This window comes from Aspergillus udagawae, assembly GCF_001078395.1.
Source record: "Aspergillus udagawae IFM 46973 DNA, scaffold_2, whole genome shotgun sequence".
Classification (NCBI taxonomy): Eukaryota; Fungi; Ascomycota; class Eurotiomycetes; order Eurotiales; family Aspergillaceae; genus Aspergillus; species Aspergillus udagawae.
This window is the reverse complement of record NW_025091265.1, coordinates 2180991-2198330: the sequence shown is the minus strand read 5'-3', so window position 1 is coordinate 2198330 and position 17340 is coordinate 2180991. Positions and strand designations below refer to the sequence as shown.

The window sequence follows — 17340 nt, the reverse complement described above, 5'->3', positions numbered from 1 at the left end:
AGCCTTGCTGCTGCTCAGGATGAGAGGGCAACTTGTCTTTGTGAAGCCGACGGGTTCTGATTTAGGGTTACTTCTATACCGTCGCCCTCATAGGAAACAAGACCATCGTCAAGTATGTGGTCATGGAGGCTAAAGGGCAGTATAGCTGGACGTCATCTGCTTCTGCATGACTATCAATTCTGCAACTCGACCACCGTCCACGTATTCGTCCACCCGACCTCCCCACCCAGCTTCTCCAGAACCCGCCTACTGGCCCCGTTCGTCGCAAGCACATTCGCATGGACCCATACCTCGCCTTCTTCGCCAACCTCCCGCCAGATCCCTCCTTCCGCCATCCCACGCCTCATCACCTCGCGCGAAAGCGCTTCAGCGATTCCCTTGCCGCGATGCTCTGGCTCAACGAACAACGTCGCCAAACTCCCGTCAAGGCCGAGAAAGACCCATGCGATGGGAATCTCCTCCCCCTCCCCAGGTCGATCAACATACACAGCCACTCCGGGGATTCTGGACAGTGTCTCGTCCGAGCGAGGCAGATGCGTCCGGCTACGCACCAGCGAGTAATGGTGCGGGAGGATTCCCGTCCGCCCTTGCTGGTCATGGAACCGATACCCGGGTGGTAGTCCTGCATCTAATCTGTCTGAGAGCGAGTGCACATTCCGAAATAGGTACTTCACATATGGGGGATTATCGTAACGGTGGATCCGGATACCTGGTACCGGCTCCGGGTCCTTGTAAATCCCCGACTTCATGAGCAGGGCCATGAGGCCTGTATGCAGGTTGCCGATGAGAAAGGCCTGCGGCGGTGGCGGCGGCACCTGACCCGGTGCGTTGGGAGGGCGAGGAGCTACGCTTGGGGCAGTAAGAGAGGCTAGGTATCCTGGCAACAAGGTCGTCTTGATATACGAGAATAAGGCCAATAGTTGGGCGCGAGCGAGCGCTAGAGTTTCGGGGGGAGCGTGGAGAGTGGAGATGACAGCAGGATCCTGGTTATCATCCTTGTCATCATTGACAGACTCCCGCTCGAGACTCGAATAGAGGGTCATCTGCGTCTCTCGCCCACGTGGAAGATCCACATACGCAGCCAGCCATGCACCGGAGGGAGGCTTGACCCCTGGGAATGTCGTCAGCAGTCTGGCCGTCTCTGACGGGAATGCCAGGTTGTGCTGCAGACGCCTGAGAAGAGGAATCGAATGAGGCAGCTGAGATTTGAGCAGGGGGAGTAGCGCGCGGGGATCATCCTGGACGGTGATCTCATTGAACCCCGAATAAAGCCTTTGATCACCGACTGTCATTGTCATAGTGATTTGAGAATCGTGCGGGTCCTTCCTTGCACCTGAAACTCTCGAGCTTATAGAATACTAAGCTACACTATTGAGTCATCACTAATGAATCACTAACTAGTTAGTTAGTCAACTAATAATCTATCCCCTGACTAACAGCTGTCGCGAAGCTTGGCTCCCGCCCTAACAGCATAGTCGGACAGTATTTGTCATTCCGATTACCAGGATTAGGCATGTCGGCTGCAAATCACGATGCCCAACTGTGGCGGTGCAACTGCAGTAGATCTGACAGGTCATTTTCACTTTCACTACGGATTATCTAAACACCCCGAGGAGAGACTTTTATTGGAGGGCCGAGCCGGCTGAAGCTCATGGCTTACTGGAATTGTGTACCCTGTTTAATGCCAATAGTCCGCACGGACACCCTGTTTAGCGTCGCTGCCCATGTCATTGCCATGTTATTGGATGAAGAAAAGGGGGAATGCGGATTCGTGATTATCTTCCGAGCTCATGGTTCCTTAACCAAGTTTTGTCTTCGACTCTTGCAGGAGCCGAGTTGAGGTGCAGATAATATCATTAATCGTACCTGACTACAGGGAATAGAGTCAATCAATGATAGGCAGCTAGCTGTACGTATACTCGGCGTGGATATCGGTAACAAAAGAAAATATGTGAGGTAGCGAATGACAAAAGAAACGAGATATCATGAATCATCAGTCATGAGCATCAACCCCCCCCTAGGGCCTCTACCAAGGCCTCCTCGGTCCCACCATCCAATCCTCCATCGCCAACCAATCGCTCCACCTTGCATCCGCAACCCGCAGCTCCTCCTCCGTCGGCTCACGCAGCGGCCGCAGAAACGGCACCTGCTGGTCAGGCAAGATATCATATGCGCTCTTCGTCGACGCCCAACCCCCGCTTTTCGCCGTGAAGAGATAATTCAGCCGCTCCTGCTGACGGATCCCGCCCACACCGGCCACCCAGTCCGCCCCGAAGAACAGCTGCAGGTTCGCCGGGGTATCCTGGCCCGTGGCGATCAGACGGCGGATGTACACTCTGGCGGAGACGGTTGATGCGTCGACGGCCTGCCCTGGCAGTCGGATGTTGAGAAAGGATGCCAGTGCCTGCACGGCGGGCGTGTGCTGGCTCTGTGCCAGGAAGACGCGCATGCAGCCTAGGTACCGCGCGTACCAGTCTGTCAGGTCCAGGGTGGAGAAGTCGGCGGGAGTGTCCGTCTCTGTCTCTGGCTCCGGGGCCGGGCCCAAGCCAGGGGCGGGCCATGCTGGTGCAGACGGAGATGGATACTCGGTTACTGAGACGGTGGAGAAATTCGCGCGGCTGCCGGGGGTGCATTCAGTCTCCATGTTCATTGACTCTGGGAGGATTCTCAGAAGGTGTCTCAGAGTTGCGGGGGAGTGCGGGGGAGTAGGCGTGGGACAACGGCAGAGGGCCAGGGTAGGGACTTACTTGCGGGAGAAGAGAGAGCTTGCTCGTCCGTATAGGGAGAACTTGGCCAGTAGTCTCTGGCGGAAGCCTGAACGTGCAACGTCATGGTTGATACGGGACATAAATGATGAGTGACCAAGGTTTGGGTTTCATCGAATGGAGTAGTTTAGTTTCGAGGTAAAACAAGTCTGATGCGAGAGCGAGCGAGGGGGGCCCATCTTATAGATCTCAGCCCCCAGTCCCATCCCGAGATACGAAACAAGACGGGCATGCCGAACCAGGCAGGGAAGCAGAAATTGAAAGAAGCTTCATTCGGTCTCGGCAGATAGTTCGTGCACGGTCTGGCAAGTGGAGCTTGCTCAGTTGAGTAAAAGGTCACTGATCTGACGATTGTGATGCTTTTTTCGAGCAGACTAGTAGTGGTCTATCGATCCAGGGATCAAGCCACATCTCCACCAGCCACAGATAGCATGCCACATCTTAGCCACATCTTGCTTCTGATTCTGTGGCTTGACCAATAATATTGAGCCAGATTGCCAGTGGGCCGTGTGGCTGTGCTATGCTTTATCATGCAATGGTGCATATCGCAGCCCAATAATCTGTAGGCCCGGACATAAGCGACTACGGAGACCCCTTGGCCAGGATTACCTGCCGATCCCGGGTACCTGGACAGGATCACACCCTAGAGTAAATGATTTGGAAGACTCAGGCACTAACCCTCCATCCTTGTAGATCCGCCAGTCTACTGGATGCTGGACTTGGCTTATCATGATCACTATTGAATTAGAGCCTGGTTCGATCCCTACCGCGGTCTGTTGGATAGGATATCAACACCACCCCTGGCTTTGTAAACAATAAACAATCAATTTGTCACATGATCTCCGCGGTCTGCATGTCTGTACGTTTCGGGCTTTCCGAAGGTGATTTTCAGAGCATACTGTGCAAACAGACCGCAACTAACAATTATACAGATAATCAATTGGTTTCTAGTGCTATACTATCATTCTGACAGCTAATAGGCCATTGAGGGCGTCGCGGAAGGGAGGGAGTTCTGGGGCAGACCCCGCAGTTTTCGAACTTGGCAGGGTCATTATTAGGTAGGCCAGATTCTAGATGACGCCCATATTAAGAGGTATTAGAAAAAGAAATCATTATAAAGTGTTAGATTGGCAGATTATATTGTTCAGGAATGTATACATTTGATATAGTACGTCAGATTTATGTTAGAGTTTGATTTCCTCCCATGTGACTATATAATAAACTGCCTGTTTAGGAGCTGATGTGTGGCGTTACCCGCCAAGGTGTGGCGTCATCCAGGGCCTTGATTATTTAATCTAATCAGTAATAGCCAGGGATCCCTCCTTCAGACAAATGTGATAGCTCTGTTGGAGAATCCATCGGGCTCACTCGGTCTAGTCGTGGTTTCATCTGGACAATAGGCCTAGAGCAGCGAGAGATTCTTCAAGGCGCACATGGTGGTCAGCGAGGACTGCAGTAGGCTCAGGTGATACTACACGGTAACAGGAATGTGGGTGACACAAGATGGAGACGGTAACATAAGTCTCAGGATTGTACAACGCAACAACGTCCAACGTGGTCTGGCTGTGACGACTGACGATTCTGATACTCTTGAGGGTGTACGAACCATGCAAGGGGCCGCTCATTGGTGCGCATCTCAGGTTTTGAAGTCGCTTTGGAAGACGACGTCAATCTTACCTAGGAGGGTACTCTGTGCAGAGTAATTGTAATTGTTTCAATAATGATGATGTCTATATTTGTAATGACTAACTGGGGACAGGCAAGGTAAACGGGGCGACCTGGGAGCCACTAGCTAGGATATTGGACCTGGAACTGGGAATTACGGTGGAACCAGCAAAGCATTTCATTCTCGCTGGACTCTTCCCTGTTCGACTCAATCGACCGATCAATGACATTATTATTATCTTATGCGGTCTGAGAATGAAAAGAGACTAAGTTACTAGCCTAAGACTAACAAGCCCAACGATCTGAGTAAGACAGGCACCAGCCAATGGCCGTGCCACAGTACTATTCCCAGTTTGGTTGTGGATGAGATCATGACTCTTGTCCATTACAAGTCACCACCAATGATTTGCTCAATGGGCGAGGGGAAAAAAAGCAAAGCCAACTCGGATCCAGGGTTTATGACATGCGCACTGATCTACCCCACCATCATGTATCTTGGTGTGTTGTACCTGGATTTGTTGTCGAGTGGCTGACCTGACCGACCTCCACCAGCCCAACCATCTCGCCTCATGCAGGGCACAACCTTAAGGAAGATGAAGATATATAGCCTTCAAGCTCCTTCCAGGAGTCAGTCTGACCTCTTGAACACTCAAAAGTCAAAAACCCAAAACCACATCTTAACAATTTTCCTACTCCACGTTCATCATCATGTGCTACAAGTCCAACTATGAGCCTTATGTATGTCTTTCCACTGTAACCCAAAGAACAGCTCGAGTACTAACAATTATCCAGACCAGTCAAAGCCTTGACATCAAAAGGGCAGAAGACCTCTCGTCAGAAGAGCTCCTCAACCCCTTAGGTTCTCTCTATCCTCACGTCGTCGCCCTCCAACTTCAATCCGACGACACCCCATGGATCCGCGCCAAAAACTCTACTGGCTATCAAGACAACAATTCCTGGGTCGACATATACTCCACAGACGATTATTCCAAACCCTCGGCGCGCAGGAACAGTGGTGAGTTTATCTATCACATTTGATCTATCGTTTGCGGAAGACAGGCTAACATGACTTAGACTCCACAGCCTACCGCTTCGTGTTGCGAATCCGCCGATTTCTCACCCGAGATGAGATGAGGCGACGCCAGCGAGCTGCATAGCACAGCATCGTCTTTCATTCGCTTCTTCTTCACCGTCTTTTCTTTTCTTCTTCTTCCATTCCCAACTTTAAGTTTGACCAGTTTGAGTGAGACCTGCAGGTTCGGTCGTCTACACGAAAGTTTCAGAGTCCTACAGCATACCCTGTCTTGAGTCTAAATTCTTTTCCTTTGTCCTGCATCTATCCTTCATGTGTCAGTCAGTCTCAGTCTCAGTCTCGGGTTTGTTTTGTTTTGTTTCATCACGTCCGGATTAGCGAGGAGTTCAGGGCTCTCAAGCAAGGAGAGCAACGGCATCGTCACGAGCATATTAGTCTAATGTCTACGTTATTGCGAGAAACAACATGATTACAAAGTCAATTGTCAATTTCAGATCAGCAAGCGAATCTTATCTAAATTCTAACCCAATTCGAAACGTGTACGAACACCCTTCCACAATCCATGCAACGATTGTTCTAGTTTAGATTTTAGATGCCTCATATGCCGTTTCTTCCAGATCACATAGACATACAGGTTCCTCTGGCTAGCGTGCATGCAGCTGCAGGGCTAGCCCACCAATAAGATCAATGTCCTCCATCTTCGCTTCACGCGGAGGATAATTGCTTCTTGCAATGGAATGTATCAGTGTCGGTATCAATTGCCGACTCCAATTTAGACACAATAACCAAAACACGAGGATGGGTCGGTGTGTGTTCACTTGCTCATGCACGACCCCAAGTGACTACGTATACCCGAGTCCACCGCACTAACATGCCTGCTGCTGATACAGAAAACTCTGAATGCAATACGTCTAATTCTCAGGTATGATTCTGTTCTAGGAGACTCTCGCCACGGGCAATAGGTATTCGCCGAGATCTGCCAGACGGAAGTAAGGACACCTACGGAACATAAGGTAGTCTGAGTCGGAGTGAGAGTCCACGACAGCAGAGATAGGCACGCAGTCAGCATCACTTTAATGGCATCCTTCGAGTGAAAGCTTTCGTAGGTCGAATCAAGAAATATGTTTTATGCTCAGGGTAAGCCGTAACCGTCACCATCACGACACACACGATCATCATTCAGGACCTGTATGTATGTTATCTGTGCCCTGTGACACATACCCGAAACAGAAACATGCCCTGTTCGTAACTGACACTGACCGCTCCTTTCATCCTTTCCTATCTTATCGTTCTTTTCTTTTGCGAAGCGAGGAGTAAGGGGTTAGCGATGCTGATGCTACTGTACCTGCTGTAGCCTGTACGGTGTACCACGACCCTCTCGCTACTGCGACATCAACATTTCTACCTACACTAAGTTGATACATGATATATCACAGGGTGAGGTGCAGATGCCCGAGTTCAGGGCATGTTCAATGGCTTTTTTTTGGCGCTTCAGGCGCTGTGAGCCTGTGAGCCTGTGAGCCTGTGCACCTGCGGCTGCCCTGCACCCCGCAATCTGCATATCATTTCAAATCACCACGTCCGTGCCCGGTCATGAGCACTTCAGACTTCGGACGGGAATGATTGCCTCGACAATATCGTGTGCTCTGTATCATATCTACGTGACGAGGCGGGAACGGGCCGTAGCGTCAGGGGCAGAGTTAGATATTGTATATTGTCCATTCATTGTTCATTGTTCTTGCAAGTCCATCTCCCCGTCCATATCCTCATAGATCAAGTGGGTATAGATTGACAAGGGAATATATCATCAACGACAGAATTCAAACTCCAACTCCATAGCAAGTAAATCAAGGACAAGAAATTTTCCCTCCTGGATATCCAGAATGAGCCATCACAAAGGAAACACTCCGCATCGTGCAGTATAACGAGCGAAACAACCAACCCTGAACGCCAGTCATCTCCGTCATCTTGGTCATGATCATCAGTCGAGAATCGATAGTTTATGCAATGATGCCGGATGCCCCAGACCCCGTCCCCCAGCGTAACCGCTTCAAACCACCCCGAACGGCTTCTTGGCCGCAGCCGGCCGAAACCCTGCCTCCCAAGGCCCCCGCCCCTCCGTCTCCCATGACCGACCCCACACCAGTGCTCGACTCCAGCCTGCCAACTTCGCGTCCAAGTACATAGCCCGCTGAGAAACTGATGGCCGAAAAGAGCACCACAACGCCGGCGCTGATCACCCACGTCATAATGGTTGGGCTGCCTGTCGACATCGACTCGGCCATTCCCGCTCGACGGCTCTTCTTTGCCACAGAGGGATGTCCGATGTTCCGTTCCTTGGACAAGCTGGTTCGACGCTTGGTCCTGTGGGTGTAAGGCGTAGCATCTGCGTGCCTTTTGCTGGGGCGATGGGACCTGGTCGAGGTGGTCTCTGTGGCAGACTGTTCCTCCTTCTCGCTGACCTCCACTTCCCCCATCGCGACCGATTCGGACACCAGGCGGAATGATGACGGTGACCCTCTCGCAGGCTCAGCCGGTGAAGGCTGAGGATCGGACTTGGGTAACCCCCTTGCAGCGGCAGCACATGAGAGAAGCGTGGACAGACTAGCACGAAGAGCTGCATCGTGGTCTGCATGGTATGATGGAGATATCATGTTGTACGGGCTGTGCTGAGGCCTTCTGTTCGATCGTACGCTGGCCTGTGAGTTTATTCGAATCGCAGTCTGACGACTCGAGTTGGAGACTGTACTGGGCTGAGATTGATGGGTACCCTGGGTACCCGTTGCTCTCGTCCAAGAAGGGTTCTCGGGTGGATGAGAAAATACGTTGGGCTGCGGGACGAAGGGCGATGAGCTGATCCGCATCCCCAGTGCCGTTGATGCGTCATCTTCATCGCTCGCAATAGTTGCCTCTGGCTCCGGCAAGGCAGGGTCGGTCCGCGAAAGGAGAGGCATCTCAACGGCGGGGGCGCAGGTCATGTCTTCGTTGGAACTGCTAAGCACATGGTCTGATTCACTTTCACTTTCGTCATATTCATCCTGGCTACTGCTGGTTTCCCGCAACGGATAGTCGATGTGCGGGGTGGCCACAGCTGCTAGTTGTTGCAAACGACGGCGCCGGCTACGGTGGTGATAGGACCTGGATTCCGTCCGCTCGACACGCAGGCCCGTAGTAATAATATCATCATTGGTTGCGGCGGATGAAAGGGAGGAAGAGGACGGTTGGGACGATACTTCGATCCACGAATCTATATAATACCGAAGTGAGTACATTGTGCCACGATTGTTGATATCGATTATACATGTTGATCAAATATGCGCTCGAAGGAACATCACCACAGCGAGGTATCAAGTATATCAACCAACTGACCTTCAGATCTCGTGAGCGCAGCACCCGATGGAGACCGTGACTGAAGGATATGCTCCCGAAGCGGCTGATGAGCCTCTCTTGTCATCCGGGGGCCAGGTCGGCAATCATCCTGTTGCGCCTGACCCAGCAGGTCATAGTGATTTGGCTGCATTGTGTGTATCTACAACTCGACGTGCGAGATTCGATCCGAAAGACCCTATCTAGAATAGAAGATAGAAGGAAGTTTGAACCACCTGGTTCGACTAGGAAAAGAGGGGTGTCAAGTCAGACCACGCAGGAAGAGAGAGCGGTCAAGGACTCGTAAGGCAGACAACTGAGTAACAACGCTGATAGGGAAGCCGGTGGGGTGCGTGGGGAAGAGAACCACCGGGTCGTTGACCAAGCAGCGCGGCAGCAGTAGTATTATCTTATCAATGTGGAGTCCCGGCAGATCTTTGGCAGAAAGATTATCAACCAGGTTTGTGATCGATGACGATTACCAGACCAGATGAATCAGGTCGAGGAGGAGATTGGAAAGGCAAAGTAAGAAAAGGTAGGGAGGGTTGTCTTGGATGGTCGGCGCAATGAGTGGACGTCAGAGGATCACCAGACTGTGGGCAGGTGACTTGGGCGCGCAGAGGAGAGAATCACGCACACGACCCAGTAAACATAGACCTCTGGAAATCAGAAAGGAACAAAAGTTACCCAACAAAGAACCTACACTTAAAGAAAAAGCAGAAACAAAAAGAAGAGGTCTTTAGAAAGGAGATGAAAGACGATGCAGCATGATAAGCGTGAAAGAAAGATAGGCAGAGACGTGGACGACTGCTGATCAAAGACAACAGCGCCAAGATTGAAGCCACAAAAGGCGGGGCACCAACCACATCGCAGGCAGCGCTCGTGCTGTCGATCAGCAACTCTGGTATCACCACAGCACGCTCTCACATTGGACAAATGTTGAACAACCAAACAAATATTTGAGAATATCAGTGACCATTCATATTACCCTAAGTAGTCGACCTATGTAGTATAGACAAATTCCCATCAGAACTTAAATGACCAACTTTTTGGAACCCATGCAACCTAGAGATAACCCAGATCTTTTGTAAGCCGTACAGAAGAAACGCCTAAATCAAGACACCATGTTGCTACTCATCTAGAAGGTGACCTTGGTGCCCTTGTACTCGGGGATACCACCACGAGCCTTGTTGGGGGCAAAGCCACCGCGACCGCCGCCACGACCGCCGAAGCCTCCACCGCCGCCGCGACCTCCGAAGCCTCCACGACCACCACGGCCACCTCCGCGAGGACCACCACGGCCACCGCGACCGCCGAAGCCGCCACGGCCACCACGAGGAGCATCCCCGTTGCTGGGACGGGGAGTGCTGAAGTCGAGACGAACGGCACGGCCGTCCAGCTCGGCGCCGTTGAGGTCGTTGAAGGCCTGGCGAGCCTCGTCAACAGAGGCGAACTGCACGTAACCGAAGCCCTTGGGGCGGCCCGACTCGGGGTCGGTGGGCAGACGGATACCAACAATGGTACCCGACTGACCGAACAGCTCGGATACGGAGTCCTCGTTGGCACTGAAGGGGATGTTGCCGACGAACAGGGTGTCACTCTCAGGGCTGGCTTGGTCACCGAAGTTACGAGCGCGAGCCTGAGCGCGATCCTGGTTGTTGTCGTTGTTGTTGTTGGCAGGGCGGCCAGTGGCGTAGTCGAGGTTGATCTTGCGACCATCAAGTTCAGTGTCCTTCTTGGCGGCGTAAGCCTTGGCAGCGTCGGCAGCGCTGACGTACTCGACGTAACCGAATCTGAATGCAGTTTAGCAAGGTGAAGAAACTCATGACTAGTGGACGTAAACTTACCCACGGGAGCGACCAGAGTCGCGGTCGGTGACAATGCGCACACCAGAAAGCTCACCGAAGCTCTCGAACTCCTGGCGGAGCCACTCCTCGTCGACGTTCCAGGACAGGTTACCGACGAAAAGGTTGGCAGAAGCGCCAGAAGCCTCCTCATCAGTCTTCTTGGACTTCTTGGGGGCGGCAGCAGGCTCCTCCTCAGCCTTGCGCTTCTTGGAGGGCTTCTCAGACTCAGACTCGGAAGAGTCGGAGTCAGAGCCCTCGGAGTCTTCAGACTCATCAGAATCCTCAGTTTCCTCGGAAGATTCCTAAGACGGTCAGACCAAATTAAAAACACTGCGAGCCACAGGTACATACCTTCTCAGCCTTCTTAGCCTTAGCAGGCGCCTCGTCCTCGCTCTCTGACTCTGACTCGGAATCCTCGCTGTCGCTGGAATCCTTCTTGGCGGCCTTCTTGGGAACCTCCTCTTCGTCAGAGTCGGAGTCGGACTCGGACTCGGAGGATTCGGAAGTGTCAGCCTTGGCCTTAACTACCTTCTTAACGACCTTCTCATCTTCAGACTCCGACTCGGACTCAGAAGAGGATTCAGCCTTCTTGGACTCCTTCTTGGCGTCCTTCTTGGCGTCCTTCTTGACGGGCTTCTTGGCAGGCTTCTCATCCTCACTCTCACTCTCGCTGCTGGAAGCGTCGTCCATCTCCTCGTCGCTGTCAGACTCCGACTCGGACTCAGAAGAGGATTCGGCCTTCTTGGACTCCTTCTTCACCTCCTTCTTGGTAGGCTTCTCCTCCTCGCTTTCGCTCTCACTGCTGGAGCTGGTAGACTCCATCTCCTCATCGCTGTCAGACTCGGAGCTGCTGCTAGGAGTAGGCTCCTTCTTCTTGCCCTTGGACTTCTCCTTGGAAGCGAGCTCGCGAGCCATCTGCTTGCTCTTAGCCTTGGGAGACTGGGAAGCCTTGGTGACGCCAGCGTCCTTGACCTTGCTCAAGGCCTTGTCGACGGGCTTGTCGGCACCTTTCTTAGTAACGGACTTGGTCTTAGACATTTTGTACTATGAACGACGATGATTAGCTCGAGCATCAACAGGGGGTGGGATCAGAGATTAGTACATACAATGCAAGTTCTCTCAGAAGTGAAAGGTTGTAATTGTGCGGCAAAGCCTACAATCCCTCAATCACCCGATTTGAGTTAGAGCCCCCTGATGTAATATCCAGGAGTGATGACCTTATCACAGCTGGACGCAAATCTCAACACAAATGGAAGAGATTTAGCACAAATACCCACAAGTAACCCACAACGACAGTGTTCAAGCCCACAGAGACGGAGAGGAAATATGCACTCGTCTATAATATGAAACCCACGAGAGTATCCCACAGATGCCACAGAATAGATTGCAATATGCCACAGCCCACAGCCCTCAGTGTATTAAGCCCACAGGATGTCTGTTGAAGTGTACTTTGCAAAGTACGGCCCACGCTGCTGCGTCAGTTAGAAATATGGTTTCTAAGAAGGAGACTGAAGAGGTTCACTGAATCAAAAAATGATTCAAGTGACAAATATGTAAGAAAAGTGAGTTAATAAAGGGGGAAAGTGTGAGGATGAAGAGAAGGAAAAAAAAATTTCTCGAGAGCTCTGATAAGAATTTACAGAAAATTTCTGGAGGTTGGCAGAGATTTACGCACACCGCCTACTTTGTAGCAGCTAGCTCAGGCACTATGCCACAATTGCTTAAGAAAAAGTGGGTACCTGGCAGGTACTCGGTGTACACGCGGTTGGTCGCCGGAACCAGAGTGTCACTTGCTGGTACTAGCATCAAGTTCCACCTCCGCAGACCATCGCAGCTTCTACTTCAAACTGCTTGTTCGACTACTGCTGGCATTCTCAGATTCTTACCTGTCGGATCTCTCTTCTTCGGAGACGGACTATATTGAGCCAATGGGAGGCAGGTGATACTGCTGCTGTCTGACCACCATGGCTCCTCCGACCCCTTCATCCCATCGGCCACGAAAGAGGAGAAAGTACCCCACTGGCTCGAACAACTCGCTCCTTCTTGAAGCTGAGGGTGGAAAATCATTCCCTGCATTCCCTCTCGTCTCGTTCCTATGGGCTGCTAGAGCTGGTGTATCTCAATGGCTGGTGCTACCTCTGATCCTTATGGTGGTAGGCCTCTTCCGTTGGGCTGTCAGTCTATGGGGCTACTCTGGTTTGTGCACTGCCTGCATGTTGAGAATATGCGTCCAAGTACATGTGGCTGACATATTCCTGCAGGTTTTCAGGTGCCTCCGATGCATGGTGATTTCGAAGCGCAAAGACACTGGATGGAGCTCACCATCCACCTCCCCATGTCGAAATGGTATCTCTACGACTTGCAGTACTGGGGACTTGACTACCCGCCTCTGACGGCATACCATAGCTGGCTGCTGGGGAAGATGTACGTGGATTTTTGAGACATATGATAAGGAAGGCGTTCGTTGCTGACAATCAGTAGTGGAAGCGCTCTTGAGCCCTCCTGGTTTGCCCTGGATGCTTCGCGCGGCTTTGAGGATCCAAGATTGAAGGTCTTCATGCGGGGAACCGTGATCGCTTCCGAGTACCTTGTCTACATCCCGGCCGTCGTTAATTTCCTTCGTCGTTATACTCGGATGCAAGGTGTTCCAGTCTGGTCCACCTCAATTGCCCTCGTCGCGATTCTATTGCAACCGGCAACCATTCTCATTGATCATGGCCATTTCCAATATAACACTGTGATGCTGGGGCTTGTTGTCGCAAGTTTGGATGCTATATTGGCCGGACGGATGCTGTGGGCTTGTCTCTTCTTTGTGGGCGCCTTGTGCTTCAAGCAGATGGCGCTCTATTACGCCCCGGTCATGTTCGCCTTTCTTCTAGGCGTTTGCATCTTCCCTAGGATACGTATTCTTCGTCTTCTGAACATAGCCATTGTCACCATCCTTGCATTTGCACTATTGTTTGCCCCGCTGCTTGTCGCCGCAACCAATGCCGAAGCTCGTGGCTATCTGAGTGCTTCTCCACAACCTCCTTTGCTGCAGGCTCTACCCATCAAGTTGTCAGAGGACTCGTTTCTGTTCGCACCCGTCTTTCAACTGATGCAAATCATCCACCGTGTGTTCCCATTCGCCCGTGGTTTGTTTGAAGACAAGGTCGCCAACGCCTGGTGCGCCATCCACACGTTCTACAAACTTCATCGGTTCGAAGCGAGCCTTCTCCAGCGCGTCTCACTTGGCGCGACACTGGCATCCATTATAGTTCCTTGTGGGATCATTTTCCGCCACCCCCGAGCATCTCTACTTCTCCCAGCTTTGGCCAGCGTAGCCTGGGGCTTCTTCCTTTTCTCCTTCCAGGTTCATGAAAAGAGTGTGCTGTTGCCCTTGCTTCCCATGACACTCCTCCTTGCGAGTGATGGCGGTCTGAGCAAAGACACCCGAGCCTGGGTTGGATGGGCCAACGTCCTTGGCTCCTGGACCATGTATCCTCTTCTCAAGCGCGACGAACTCCGGACCCCGTACTTTGTCATGACGGGTCTCTGGGCCTATCTGATGGGTCTTCCACCAACTTCCTTTGAGACATATCGCAGCCGAACCCCTGTGGGCGAATCAGGTCCTGTCTCCGAGCCTCGCATACTCACGAAACTGCTGCATTTTTGCTTCTACCTGGCCATGATCGTTTGGCATGTCCTCGACGCATTTGTGCCTCCACCGGAGGGCAAGCCCGATCTGTGGGTGGTGCTGAACGTCCTGATTGGCGCGGGAGGATTTGGCATTGCTTACTTGTGGTGTATGTGGAGACTGATCACGCAATGCTGGCAGATTGATCGCAAGGCAGCAGAAGAGGAGAGCCGGAAAAAGAAGCAGTGATAGCCGAGGGTCAGAGGCCCGATTTTCTTGAAAATTTTCTCAAGTGATACCCATTTTATACTCTCAAATGTATTTTATAACCCTCAGGCGGGCAGATCCGATTGTCATTTCTCCAATCTCGTACGTTCTGAATCAAGGAGAGATGTTCTATTCACTTGTCTGACAGACACCTTGCCAGACGACTATATACCTGTAGTGTACATAAATATGCATCAACAAAAACTCCGTACAATGATGCTAATATACAAGCTAAAATCAAACCGTAGCCCATAATCCAACACCTGGCCCGTTGTACAGCCGCAATATTCCCAATCCATCGCTCAGCATTCGATCAACACCGAGAGAATGTTCACGTCATGCCTAACCCCGGCGTAGTCCACGAATTCATATATCGCCCAACAAGACCAATCGACAACACGGTCCAGTCGACTCCACCAGTTTAAACCTTGAATCCGTATCCAGCCATACAGGCCTTGTACTGGTCGATCAGGGGCTTGCACTCTTGAGCCGGGTCATCAGTTTTCGAGAACAGCATGCAGTCATCCCGGGCAGACTTTTCGGTCTTGCAGACGCAGCAGGGCTGGAGACGGAATGGTCAGATCGGTGCTTTCGGGGGCGCGGCGCAATGTGCTCAACGACGTACCTTGGGTTTCTCGGTTGGTGTTGGCTGGGTGGCTGCGGGAGCGGGAGTCTGTTCAGCAGCACCTAGGGAATAATATAAGTATCTTCTCTGAGCTCCGAGAGGGAACGGGGATTGGAATTGGAACAGGTGTTCGTGGGTATAGTTCTGTCGGAGAGATGCGGAGAAGAATCTGGAGTGCATACCTTTGGAAGAGCCGAAGAGCCAGGACATGGCGGATTTCTGATCTCTGAGCGAAAAGAAACGAGAGAGTGAAATACAAGGATGTGCGGCAGAAATTGAAGATCTATGTACGAAAATGAAGCAGCAGATGATGACAGGTGATGGAAGCTGGAGTGCTGATTAATTGACTGCGATGGAGCGGAAACGGCGCATTTGTGCTCTGTGGATTGCCGGAGTGCCGTCGATCGGGAAGATTTTTGGTACTGGGCCTTTTGTTTGCATATTTTGAGGAGGCAAAATAATAATATTAACGATAACGGAGGATTTTCTCTTTCCCCTCCACATTTGAACTGTTGAATACTATCAACACCTACAATCTCTCTGACTATTGGATTATTCTGTCTGATAAACAGTGCTTTCAGACTTACTCTCACACATTTTCATATTTTTCTAGATCATTGGTCAATTCTCCAATTTTTTTGTTTGCCCCTGAAACTACCCCACCATGGCCCCTCCAAAGGTCTTTACACTTGAGGGCAAAGGCCTCAAATTAGACACTGCTGAAGATATCGAGGCCCATATCAAGCCACTGATTGAAAGCACTGATTTCACCGAGATTCGTCTGGGTGGTAACACCCTCGGTGTACCAGCCTCGGAACGCCTGGCCCCCGTACTTGCTTCGCAGAAGAACCTCGAAGTCGCCGACCTCGCTGATATCTTCACCTCGCGCCTGCTCTCCGAAATCCCCCAGGCTCTGACTGCCCTTCTCAACGCACTGCTTGAGATCAAAACTCTCCACACCGTCAACCTTTCCGATAATGCGTTCGGCCTGAACACTCAAGCGCCCCTCGTCGATTTCCTCTCCCGCCACGTGCCCCTCCGCCATCTGATCCTGAATAACAACGGGTTGGGTCCCGCTGCCGGTACGCTTATTGCGGATGCGCTCACAAAACTTGCGGAGCGCAAGGAGGAGGCCCGCAAGGCCGGCGAGGAGATTCCTCTTCTGGAAAGCATTGTTTGCGGACGGAACCGATTGGAGAATGGCAGTATGGAAGCGTGGGCACGTGCCTACAAGGTACACGCCGCAGGCATCCGCTCCGTCAAGATGACACAGAACGGTATTCGTCAGGAGGGTATCTCGCTGCTTTTGAAGGAAGGTCTTCGTCACGCTAGCGCCCTGGAAGTTTTGGACTTGCAGGACAACACATTCACCGTCATGGGATCTACTGCTCTCGCCGGTGTTGTAGCTGGATGGCCCTCTCTGCGTGAACTCGGTGTCGGCGACTGCCTGCTATCCGCACGCGGTGGTGTCAAGGTCGCTCAGGCTTTGGCAGAGGGCAAGAATCAAAGCATCCAGACTCTGCGTCTGCAGTACAATGAAATTACGGCCGAGGGTGTGAAGCAGTTCTTGCACGCTACGAAAACCGCCCTTCCGGCTCTTCGCCGCATCGAGCTGAACGGCAACAAATTCTTCGAAGAAGACCCAAATGTGACAGAGTTGCAGGAGGTTTTGGAGGCGCGCAAAGAGGAGCACGGCACCGATGATGATCCGGAGGACATGTGGGGTATGGATGAGCTGGATGAGCTTGAGGAGGAGAGTGAAGCCGAGGAGGAAGAGGAAATTGAGGAGGAAGATCTGGAGGAGCGCAAGGCTGACAAGTTCCTCAAGGACAATGTGAAGGCGGAAGACGAGAAGGTCGCTCAAAGACAGGACAAGGATGTCGATGCTCTCGCGGAGGCTCTAGGCAAGACTGCTCTGTAGACTCTGCGGACTCGTCTCGACTACTTGTTTACGCAGACCATTGCCCTGTCTAGTATCCCGACTCAGCGGCGACCAGGCTTATCTCGCAGCAGTCATTGATGTATGGCCATACTCGACGGCATGTCTAGGAAGACATGCAGCAATATGCTATCAAGAACGATGGGTGAACAGCCCACCGCACCCACGGGGACCCGAAAAATGGGTCCAATAGTGCCTCACGACAAGTTCTCCCTGC

At 51.9% G+C, this 17340-nt stretch overlaps 8 protein-coding genes across 8 annotated transcripts; 3 read left to right on the top strand and 5 right to left on the bottom strand.

The window, feature by feature from the left end:
- Nucleotides 1–173: 173 nt before the first annotated feature.
- Aud_003085 (GNAT family N-acetyltransferase) lies at nucleotides 174–1298 on the bottom strand (the record flags this gene model as incomplete). Its single annotated transcript, XM_043288042.1, has 1 exon — nucleotides 174–1298. The coding sequence occupies one exon, from the start codon at nucleotides 1296–1298 to the stop codon at nucleotides 174–176; it is 1125 nt and encodes a 374-aa protein (XP_043143977.1).
- A 728-nt stretch (nucleotides 1299–2026) lies between these two features.
- Aud_003084 (uncharacterized protein) lies at nucleotides 2027–2650 on the bottom strand (the record flags this gene model as incomplete). Its single annotated transcript, XM_043288041.1, has 1 exon — nucleotides 2027–2650. One exon carries the CDS (start codon nucleotides 2648–2650, stop codon nucleotides 2027–2029), a length of 624 nt encoding a protein of 207 aa, XP_043143976.1.
- A 2488-nt stretch (nucleotides 2651–5138) lies between these two features.
- On the top strand, nucleotides 5139–5587 carry Aud_003083 (uncharacterized protein; the record flags this gene model as incomplete). The annotated part of the gene is made up of 3 exons (XM_043288040.1): nucleotides 5139–5168; nucleotides 5223–5445; nucleotides 5505–5587. 3 exons carry the CDS (start codon nucleotides 5139–5141, stop codon nucleotides 5585–5587), a joined length of 336 nt encoding a protein of 111 aa, XP_043143975.1.
- Nucleotides 5588–7463: 1876 nt separating this feature from the next.
- On the bottom strand, nucleotides 7464–8983 carry Aud_003082 (uncharacterized protein; the record flags this gene model as incomplete). The annotated part of the gene is made up of 2 exons (XM_043288039.1): nucleotides 7464–8710; nucleotides 8833–8983. 2 exons carry the CDS (start codon nucleotides 8981–8983, stop codon nucleotides 7464–7466), a joined length of 1398 nt encoding a protein of 465 aa, XP_043143974.1.
- A 984-nt stretch (nucleotides 8984–9967) lies between these two features.
- Nucleotides 9968–11714, bottom strand: Aud_003081 (putative nucleolin protein Nsr1; the record flags this gene model as incomplete). Its single annotated transcript, XM_043288038.1, has 3 exons — nucleotides 9968–10622; nucleotides 10677–10978; nucleotides 11028–11714. The coding sequence occupies 3 exons, from the start codon at nucleotides 11712–11714 to the stop codon at nucleotides 9968–9970; spliced, it is 1644 nt and encodes a 547-aa protein (XP_043143973.1).
- A 926-nt stretch (nucleotides 11715–12640) lies between these two features.
- Aud_003080 (dolichyl-P-Glc:Man(9)GlcNAc(2)-PP-dolichol alpha-1,3-glucosyltransferase ALG6) lies at nucleotides 12641–14541 on the top strand (the record flags this gene model as incomplete). Its single annotated transcript, XM_043288037.1, has 3 exons — nucleotides 12641–12872; nucleotides 12938–13100; nucleotides 13158–14541. The coding sequence occupies 3 exons, from the start codon at nucleotides 12641–12643 to the stop codon at nucleotides 14539–14541; spliced, it is 1779 nt and encodes a 592-aa protein (XP_043143972.1).
- A 439-nt stretch (nucleotides 14542–14980) lies between these two features.
- Nucleotides 14981–15394, bottom strand: Aud_003079 (copper metallochaperone COX17; the record flags this gene model as incomplete). The annotated part of the gene is made up of 3 exons (XM_043288036.1): nucleotides 14981–15121; nucleotides 15185–15246; nucleotides 15367–15394. The coding sequence occupies 3 exons, from the start codon at nucleotides 15392–15394 to the stop codon at nucleotides 14981–14983; spliced, it is 231 nt and encodes a 76-aa protein (XP_043143971.1).
- Nucleotides 15395–15848: 454 nt separating this feature from the next.
- On the top strand, nucleotides 15849–17105 carry Aud_003078 (GTPase-activating protein RNA1; the record flags this gene model as incomplete). The annotated part of the gene is made up of 1 exon (XM_043288035.1): nucleotides 15849–17105. The coding sequence occupies one exon, from the start codon at nucleotides 15849–15851 to the stop codon at nucleotides 17103–17105; it is 1257 nt and encodes a 418-aa protein (XP_043143970.1).
- Nucleotides 17106–17340: the final 235 nt, after the last annotated feature.